We start from the raw sequence: 10,753 nt of genomic DNA, 5'->3' as shown, positions 1-10,753 counted from the left end.
GAGGCCATCTTCAGCACCCTCATACCCTAGCTCCGCCCCCTGTAGCTCCCCAACGTCCTCGGCGTTGGTCTCGAGCCTGCGCATGCGCGTGCGCCCTGGGGCCGAAGTCGGGGCGCGCGGTGGCTGGAACGCGGAGAGCGGCGGGCGGTACAGCCAATGGGAAGCGGCGCTGGCTAGCGGTGGGGAGGCGGGGCCTGCGCGGGTGTTAGGTTACAGCGAGGCGTGACCTAGTTGACAGGCTCTGAGGTGCTGCTGTGGCGGCGTCCGCGGGGCTGAGGCGTGTAGGAGCCGAAGCCGAACGCGGGCTGAGAGAGGAAAGCGGCGACTGGAGAGCCGCGAGCGGCGCGGGACGCAGAGCCTCTTTCACTTTTTCACTCCCGAGTGCCCCCTCCCACCCCTCCCACTCCATACACACCCTGTTTGCCCGTGAGCCTGGGGAACTTGCAGCTTAAAGCCAGCCACCCCCACAGCAACATGTACCCCAGCAACAAGAAGAAAAAGGTGTGGAGAGAGGAGAAAGGTAACCGGCTTGTCGAGTCTTGGGGGTGCGGGGGGTGGGAGTGGGGTGGGGGCGGGGGTCAGGGTTGTGTGTGCCGCGGCGCCCTCCGCCCGAGCTCCCGCCTCGCGCCAGCCTGGCCGGTGCCGCCTCCCTCATGTGTCCGTGTGTGCACACGCGCTTGCACACTGGTGTGCACGCGCCGCCCCCGGGCACCTGCAGCTCGCTCACGTGTGGGCGCACGCCCCTCTCTGCCGCTTGCCGCGCCCGGTCACCTTCTCCCCAGGCTGGGCTGCTGTTGCCTTACTCGCAGTGTGGACCCGCGCGTGGCAGCCCCCGGCCCGGCATAACTTCCTCAGATCCCCCACCGCCTCTCCAGACCCCTGCTGGGACTTCGGCACGCCTGGCTCGGGTGTCCCACGGACATGTGCCCACCGCGGGTGGGCACGCCCGCTGCAGCTGCAACTGCGCCTCCGCGTCTTGCCGGTCCGCTTCCATTCACTCTTCGACTCTGTCTGGCCCCCTACCCTGTCAGCTGCAGTGTCCCCACCTTCGAATGTTCACCCCTTCTCTAGGTCCCCTACTTCTGTGCCGCAGCGTGACTTTTGAAACCTGGAACTCTAAGGGAAACCTAAAACGAGCGTCTTGTCCGTGGTGATGGGTGCCTTCAGAGAAGTCTGAATGGGCTTTTCTCTCTGCAGTGTTTTTTATATTCCATCCCCATTCATAGTCTGAAGTTGTTCAGAGTAAGACTCGTGAGACTGATGTCACTGAGTCACGACCCCTGAATTTTGTGCATATCAAGGCTCGTCCAAATCAGACTGACAGTGAAACATTTCTATAAGACAGAATTACAGAATTGTGCTATCCAACCCTCTTTTCTATCTTTCCCTCTCTTTTCCTTTGGCATCATGTATAATATTCTAAGGTAAAACTCGAATCTGGAGTTTTTTCTTCTTTTCACACCTTTTAATTCTTTATCGTTTTACAGAAATGTAGCAAAAGTACTTGCATTGCCACCACAAAGATATACTAACTGTGTATGGAGAGACGTCTACTGAAGGTGGTGGAAATCTCTCCAAAGTATCCCATCTTCTTTATAAGAAGAAGGATAAAGGAGTGACTAGATTGAACGTTGATTTCTTGATAATAGCTCCTTAAAACCTGTAGATTTTTATTGCAAGTCCTGGCCTTTGTAAACATGTAGGCAAAACAGTGGACAAGAAAGGGAATGAATGTGGAAAAAGAATCCTCTAAAAATTCTGGTGTCTCAAAACAAATGCTGTTGAGACTAATAGCCTGATATATAAAGTAGTGTAAAATAATTTTGCTTTGTTTTGCAGTAGCAGTTACTTTAGTTTCAGCACACTTCCAACAAGGGTTTACCTTGCAAGCATTAAAAACTCATTTGTGCCCATTTTTATTGATGGTCTTGAAATTTTAATTTCTATTAATAATAATGAAGGCACATTAGTGGAAGACATGGAGATTGTTTTCAATACATGAATCATTTAATGATTACTAAAGAACTATTTTTTTCTCTTGTAATAGATAATGCTCTAAAGTAACGACGTTATAATGGTTCCTTCTTTGAACATCTACAAGTTGAACTGTGCCAAACAGGCATTTTAAAAATATTTAATGTATTCTTTTTTTTTCTTTTGCTTCTAATATTAGGGGAAAATATAACCAAATTAGTATTTTCTAAATAAAGAAGCAAATGCACAATTAAAGAAGGCATTTAACAAAATAAGTTTCTCTTGTCCAAAACTAACCTATTTTTGCGAGAAGTTTAATGTTAAAAGAAGTTATTGAGACTTGAAGACTTTAATATGTTTCTCAGTGTCTTATAAAGGTGTCTATTTTTGGAATAGTTGCTATATATGTGTATGTATGTGTATGTGTGTGTATGTATACACACACATACATATCTATCTGTCTGTCTGTCTATCTATCTATCTATCTATCTCCACCAAGGAGCTAAGGATTTCCAGTACAGTAGTTAGCATTAAAGAAGCTGTTGGGATGAATGACCTTTTCCCTTTTATCATGCTGGAGAGGATGGTGTATTTTTGCAGCTGTTATTTAAATCTGAAGGAGACTTACCCACCTCATTGAAATGTCAAGGCATTGTATAAACATATCTTAACTCAGTACACCATCTAATAAGTAGGTCTGCCTACTCACATGCTTGGTTCACAAAGAAAGGATTTATTGCAAAGGTGAAGCATTCTTTAAGGAAAAGTTTTGTGCAATACCAAAGAAACTATATAGTATATGTATGTGGCCCCCAATAATTTTTATTATTTGAACAAATAAACTAAGGAGTTCCCAAGTCCACATTTGTTAAATAGATGTTATCGATCTAATATTTTGAGCCTTAATTCAAAACCAGTTAATGTGTATTATCATTTCAAGTACTGAAACTTAAATTATCTCATTGTTTTATCTTAATGTCTTATTATTGATCTTGTTTTGCTCTAAGTGTCCACACTTAAACTTTGAAATAAATAGAATGATAGAGGCCAAATTGTATTCCCCTATGTACCTTCTGACATATACTAAAACTGTAGTTGGTTCATATATTTCAACATGATCAATGATATTCAGTATTTCCATATTAGTGATGTGTGCTTTTTAAGTAGTGCTTTGGTAAGTGCTAGGCATCTTTTTTCCTCCTCTGTGTGATTATTCCAAACCTATCATTCCCTTCAAGCTTCCTATTCCATCAAAACCCCATCCTTCTATAGTAAACAGATGACATTGCCTTTTAATTGACAGAGAAAATACATGTCATATAACATGAACAGCCCTAACATCTTCCTCCATAGTCTTATCTGTCTGTATCTTTACATGTGCTTTGTCCTTTCAGCTTTGTTTCCATCTTAGAGGAAGCTCTTTTCTTTTTTATTTCTAACCTCTCTGTTTGTGCTATTTATCTCATCTCCTGAATTCTCTGCGATCTTGTGCTATCATTTATTCCCTTTTAGGGGTGTGATCAAACAATACAATAAATGTTTAAATAAAAAAAATAATTACAGTAAAAGACACATTACAATTAATTCCCCTTAAAATACTCCTTTTTGCTTCGAACACACTTATCCCATTATTTTTGCCACTTTCTGAAGCAGTTCTGGAAGTCCTCTTGAGTGAGTGTCTTTAGTTGTGCTGTCATGGCTGCCTTGATGTCCTGAATCATTTTGACTTTGGGGAAGAGCCAGAACTTGCACGGTGCCAGATCCCATGAGTAAGGTAGATGAGGACACACTGTAATGTTTTTATTTGACAGAAATTGCCATACACCAGATGTGATGTGTGACACGGAGTGTTATCATGATGGAGGATGATTTACGGCACACTTTAAAACACATCTTCTCTCAGCCGTACCTCACACCCAACTGACTGCACTGAACAAGTTGAGACTTGTCACACATTGTATAAGGTTCGATGCTCTGCTTCCCGTGTTAAAGACCCCTACCTTTCTGTTGGATGGCACTCAGCAGTAGCATTAGCTCATATTTTGTGATCACAACGGAAAAGCTCCGTGTCATACATTGTTTCTGGTACGGTAATTTCTGTCAAACAATGTGACAGTGTGTTCTTATCCACATTATTCACCGGATCTGGCACCATGCGACTTCTGGCTCTTCCCCAAAGTCAAAATGACCATGAAAGGTAAACGTTTTGAATCAATTCAGGACTTCAAGGTAGCCAAGACAGCGCAACTAAAGACACTCATGAAAGAGGACTTTTAAAACTGCTTCAGAAAGAGGCAAGAATGGTGGGATAAGCGTTTTCGAAGTGAAGGGAGTATTTTGAGAGGGATTAATGCCAATGTGTCTTTTACTATAATAAATTTTTTTAAATTCAAACGTTCACCGTATTTCTTGATCACTCTGCAGTATGATTGATATCTCAGTGTCTTCAGGTTCCTCTCCTCAGCCTATAACAATGCTCAAGTCTCTTCTACTCTCAAGCTGTCCTCCTTCCACAGGATTTCACCTTAGAGTTGCTGTTCTCTCTTTCTTTCCCTCCATCTCTCATAGCCTCCTGGATCTCAATTAAATTCTAATGAAACTAATATTTCCAAAGTCATTCAGTAATAATCATGATGATGGTACTAATATAAAAATAATTACAATTTGAGTTCTTCTTGTGTGTTCAGCACTATTCTAAGTACCTTACATGGGTTATCTCATTTAATTCTCTCAACAACCCTGTGAGGTTGTGTACTGTAGAGACAAGAGCTTTGAACACGATTTTCCTGGGTTTAAATCCTAGTTGTACTGCTTACTATCTGTGGAACCTTAGGTAAGTTATTTAACCTCTTTGTTTTAGTTGTCTAATATAGAAGTTGAGAATAATACCTACCAACCTACCTCAACAAGAAACTGAGACATATAAAGAACTTAAGTAACCTGAGATCACATAGATTTGCATGATTTGGGATTAGAACGCAGACAGTTCTGTTAACCACATTGCTCTCTTTTCAGTGCTGTTGTTGGTGACTCAGTTGATAAAACTAATGGCTTATTAATTTTTGTTCTTCCTGATCTTCCTGTAACAATTGATAATATTTCTCTTTTGCTTTAAAACTCTTTTCACATCACTGGAACTTTGATTCATCTTGTACTCCAGTGGCATCAAGCTTTATTTCATTTTTCTCTTCTTCATGTCTACTCTATAAATGTTACTTTTATTTATTTATTTTTAGCAGAGCCATCCTGCCACCTTTTGGCAGCTCAGCGGCAACTAAGCTTGGGCCAGGCATCCAACCGCTGTTGCTCAGAACTCGCACTCTTGCGCAAGCTCTTAACCAACTGAGCCCGCGGCTGGCCCCTAAATGTTACTTTTTGAGGTTTACTCCCCTCTCTTACCCTTTTCTATGAACTTCCTATAGTACAGTAAGTTTAGGTTATGATTTCTAAAATCTCTAGGCTAGACCTCACGCCTGAGTTAATCATTCTTGATTTCAACTTGAATGCCCTGTAGGCATCTGAAATTCAGTTGACCCTTGAGTATTGTAGTAGTAGTGTGATTTGACTATATCACATTTAATTAAAATAAGTTTTTTTTTTCTTTCTATCTACTAATGTGGCTGAAGAAAAGCCAGTTCTAGGAGTGGGGGAAATGTTAGTTCACTGTTTCTTGTTCACTTGTGCTTACATTAATACTTTCTGCAGTTTATTTCTGTGGAAGAATCTTTTAAAGTGATTATTGTGTGAGGATTAGATTGCCTAAAACTAGATACTGTCCTTAAATCCATTCACCTAAACTATAATGCCTTGTAATATGCTGAAAGAGAATTGGAGAGTGAGAATATGTCCTTTGGTAAAGCATATGATACGTGACGGCTGACATACAGAATGAGTGAGGATGCCAGCGTCAATTTATGTATTGAATATTAGTAAATCTTAATTACTTCCTTATTTCTTTAGATTAAAAATATAGAAAGAATTTCATACATGTTTTTCTGCTATATCTTAGTGAATCATTTTATGTACCTTCTGGGATATGCATAATCAACTTTGAATAGCTCATCATGGTCTACAAGTTCCTATAAATTTTTGTTTTAATTTGTTTCCAGCTACTTTTCACTTCTGTGGTCACTTTCCTTTTCATAGCTTATCTTGCAGCTTCGTTAACTATTCATATCTCCCTATCTTTATTTGCATTGCTTTATTAGTCTGAAGTAGCCTTACTTTAAAAAAAATATTTTTATGGAACTATAGCTAACATACAATACTATATTAGTTTCAGGTGTACACCAGTTGTTCAACATTTTATATGTAAAGAAGTGATCACCATGATAAGCCTAGCAACCTTCTGGCACCATACCACTCTATCACAATATTACTGACTGTATTTCCTGTGTTGTATATTATATTCCCAAGACTTACTTGTTTTAACCTGTAAATTTCCTCTTCATCTTTTCCCCCGTTTTAAAAAAAAATTTTCAATTACAATTGGTATTCAATATTATTTTATATTAGTTTTAGGTGTATAGCAGGGTGGTTAGATATGAAATATCCTTCTTACCTCTTCATAAAATTCTACTTATCCTCAGGAACCAGCATATGCATCACCTTTTTTTGCTGAGCTTTTCCTGAAAAGGTAGTACAGTACAGTGGCTATTGGTATAGGCACTAGTTTCTGATTAATGGAGAGACCTGACTTGATTTTTAATGGAAAGCTCTCTTCTTTGGACAAACTACTGAACTTCGATGTGCTTTATTTTTCTATCAATAAAATAGTGATAATATCAATTTGCTGAGTTGTTGGAAAGATTATTTCAATGAAATTATACATGTGAAGTACCTGACACATAGTGAGTTCTTTATAAATGACACCAGCTATTATCAATTCTAAGATGCATTTAAAAAAATTTTTAGTTTTGTACTCAAGATATATATTTAAAGTATTGTTTAATCACTTCCTCAAAGGTATTATTAAATTGAAAGTGCTCTTTTATTGTTGATGGCATCTTCGAATTAAGGAACTATCTTGGTGGCTGCCTTTCTTGGGCTCTTAGCATTTGTACATACCTGTTTTAGGATTTTGGATTTTACTTATGTAGCTGTTATTGTATATCATATTCATTTCCTCTTTTGTCTTGTGAACTTACCAAGGTTAAGGATCTCCTTTGTACTTGCAGTGTATAAACATTAGCACTTGGCACACTGTAGACTGTCAATAGATGTCGACTGAAAGAGTTTCCTTATTTTTTTCCCTACTAATATAGCATTAATTTGACAACTTTTAATACTCAAATACAGAGTCATTAGATTTGTATTTTGCTGTTCCTCAAGCCCACACTGATTTTTTGGGTAGTTTAACATAGTTAATATTTAAATTATAAAATAATTCTTGAACTTAAAAGTTAAGTACAAATGGAGATTCTGCTTTTATTTTGCAAGAACGTTTACTGAAGATGACCTTAGAGGAGAGACGCAAAGAATACGTAAGGGACTATGTTCCCCTGAACACCGTCCTATCATGGAAGGAGGAGGTGAAGGGCAAGAGCCAAAATGATGGTAAGTTTCTCAGAACACTTTTCAGGTAGATACTGTTGCCATTTTTTTATGACTTCTGTAGGACAATTTTTGAGAAAAATTAACTGTCAGTAAAGAGATGACAGTTTTGGTATTTGAAATAATTGCTTGGTTATTTGTTTTTAGCAATTTATTGTGTTATTTAAACTTAGAAACTTATATTAACATAAGTCGTGTTCTGAAATATATCACATTTATATTATGGTACTCTTTATAGATACTTTTTAAAAATGTTCACAGTAGTTCTTGGAGCAAATGATATTAGGGATTACTGCTTTGGTGGTGTGGCCCTTTGAGTTTGTTTTGATTAAGTTTATTTACATCAGTTTTTTTCATGTTTAAGAATTGGATACTGTTGAAAGACAGTGTATCAGGAAGAATAGAGAAAACCCAAACAATATTCCACGTAATTCTAGAGAAAAGTATATATTTTGTGTAGTGTGGTGTTATGTCTACATATAAATGATTTATATGACAAGTTTACATTCTCTCAAAGTCTTTATAATTTGATGACAGTCTAGATTATTTGAGGGAAGATATGTGTTAAAATGTAAATGAAAATTTAAGTATTACAAAGTTTCATGGAAAAAATTCTAAACAACATAATTGATTTAATGTATGTTTAATGTGCATATCTCTGAATTAACATTCATTGGTGTTAATGGTCTGGATGTGAAATTTAGAGGAAACGGGGTGCTTTTTAGGACACTTAACAGTTGGGTAAGAAGGGTAACTTTATGAAAGGGACTTGAAACATGCTGATTTCAAAGGTTGTGGTCTTTAATGGAACTATATAGTATGCTAATTCCCAGAACAAGAAGACTAGCATGAAATTCCTATGGTCAGAATCTGTGGGAAATATCACCCAAATTAAGCTTTGGTATCTGTGAAGAAAACACATTTAGCCTCAGAGTCTGAGCTTTAGACAGAATTTTGTTTATCTAGGAAGACAAATTATGTGGGTTCTTGTAGACCTTAGTCTGCCTGGAAACGTGTGACCTTGGGCAAGTGGGGTAGTGGGCCTACCCCATGTTCCAATGAGGTCATTGGACAAGCTGATTGGGATATATACGTCTGATCTGCTGGCCTTGTGTTTTCAGTAAATACAAGTTATTTTAATAATGGTCTAATTAAGACATTGAAAGAGTTGGTAGTGTTGTGTAATGAAAAGAATAGAGAGCTAGAGATCAAAAGGACAAAATTCTGGGCCTTGTCTGACCAAGGGCCATATGCTCCTTCATATTTGGGTTTTATTTATTGCTTTCGTTTATAAGACACTGATATTGACTATTCCAGCTCCATTTTCTTTTTTTTTTTTTTTTATGATAGTATTTCTCTTTTTCCAGTGCTACATTCTTATTTTATTTCTTGGTTGCAGTTTTAGCTGGTCACTTTCCTAAGGATGCAGTACATGATATTCATTTTTTTAAAAAAAATTTGCCTCCTGAGGTAGAGGTGGATTCCTGTTGCTGCCACAACAATCGACACAACAGTAGTGATACCCAGGCTGCATTGCCGAATGTTGGGTTGGCTCACATCTGCATAGAGGCTTGGCCTTTATGTTGGCTGCTTCTACTTGAATGTTCAGCATATAATAGTGTATTGTTGAACTAGGCTGTTAGACAACTCAGTGTTGGATGTTTTATAGATACTACACACCAAAATGTGTCCCCCAAATTAGAAAAGATACATTGAATGACGTCTGACATTGTCATTCCCTAACGAGAGCCTATGTATTTAATCCTGTCTCCCAATATGAACTTTATAAGTGGTTTACAACTGCTCTATGTATTTCAGTTTTTTCCTTGTGGCTTTTTGAACTTGATATGTCTTCGTGAGAAACTAGGGAATGTGATCAAAATTGTATTTCTATTAATGTTTTATTCTTTCCATCTAGAGTTACTTGGCTCCTCTCTGTTGTGATCTAGAAATTGGTAATGGTCCTCTTCTTTTTTCATGAAACAGAACAGCTCATTCTACAAGTAGTATCAATTAATTTATTTGCATAATATATATCTTTCATAAATGTTTTCTTCCAATGTTATCTATGCAGCCTTAATTACAATAATATATTGGTCAAGAGAATTTTAGTATTTTAGCAGTTTGAAAGATCTTTTAAAAATATAAATTAAAAAATCATAAAGGACAACTATAAATATAGATATATTTGTATATTTTATTTTGTAATGTTTAAGCTTATGAACTACTTATAAATGTATATGTGTATAAGTAAATATTGATATTTATAATAGTTTTAATTTTTTAAGTATGAGATTTCAAACTAGGTTTTAAAAAAGATAATTTATAATTCTTTGTCACATAGTTTCTGATATGTAGGAAATGCACAGTATTAATTGGACTAGCACAATATACCATAAATACTTTAGTTTATTATTATCTTTATTTTTATAGAAGGCCATTTTGACCTTGATATCTATGATTACATGGACAATTCTCAAGCTATTGTTTTTAAATGTTTTTCTTTTCTCAGTTTTCTTTTATTTTAATTAAATTCTGCTTGTTATTATAATTGTAGTAGAAAATTTAAAAGGAGGGGAGTGGCCGAATGTGTTTTTCATAATTTTGATTTTAAATTGACCTAACAACAGGAAACCCAAAATTGCCAAACAATAAAAAATCAGTGTTTCTATTGAAAGGAGGAAGCCAGTAGATAATATTTTTATTTTGATTTACTACTTTGGTAGGATTAGAAAGCTATGGATCACAAGAGGAAAAACATGGTAGACGATTACCAAGACAAAAATCCATTTGCTTATTGTTCATGTTCATATTTATCAATTACTGTTAGTAAATCTCTAGAATTATATGCTTCTAATTACTGCTTCCTCTGTATTAATAATTATGTAATAATTATATTTCATTTGTCACTTGCTCTGTTGTAGGGAATTTAAAAATATTTGTCTTTCTTGTTATACTGTGTCTCTAGTACCTGGAATTGTGCCTCGTGTAGGTGGGCTCAATCAGTATGTTATATAAGAATGCCTCAGAGGTTAATAGTCTACAAAGGACAGTTCTTTCTTTTTTTTTTTTTTTAAATTTTTATTGGGGAATTGGGGGGATGGGAACAGTGCTGGGGAATTGGGGAAGGGGAACATCAAGTTGCTGTCCTTTTGTTCTTCAGTCTAGTTGTGGAGGACGTTGCTTCTCTGGCCCAAGTTGGCACCATCATTGCGCTCTTCCCGGG

General features: G+C 37.4%; 1 protein-coding gene across 1 annotated transcript in view; it reads left to right on the top strand.

Annotated features, from left to right (window-relative positions):
• Positions 1-221: 221 nt before the first annotated feature.
• Positions 222-10,753, top strand: part of MACROD2 (mono-ADP ribosylhydrolase 2) — an 87,701-nt gene continuing 77,169 nt past the window's right edge. The window contains exons 1-2 of the mRNA XM_019635238.1: positions 222-520; positions 7,414-7,530. Of these exons, the coding sequence (XP_019490783.1) occupies positions 475-520; positions 7,414-7,530 (163 nt within the window). The 5' untranslated portion in view covers positions 222-474. The remainder of the gene's footprint in view (positions 521-7,413; positions 7,531-10,753) is intronic.

The sequence above is a fragment of the Hipposideros armiger genome, unplaced genomic scaffold, assembly GCF_001890085.2.
Source record: "Hipposideros armiger isolate ML-2016 unplaced genomic scaffold, ASM189008v1 scaffold_20, whole genome shotgun sequence".
Classification (NCBI taxonomy): Eukaryota; Metazoa; Chordata; class Mammalia; order Chiroptera; family Hipposideridae; genus Hipposideros; species Hipposideros armiger.
Note: the sequence above shows the minus strand (reverse complement) of the source record. Positions and strands in the feature narration are given on the sequence as shown.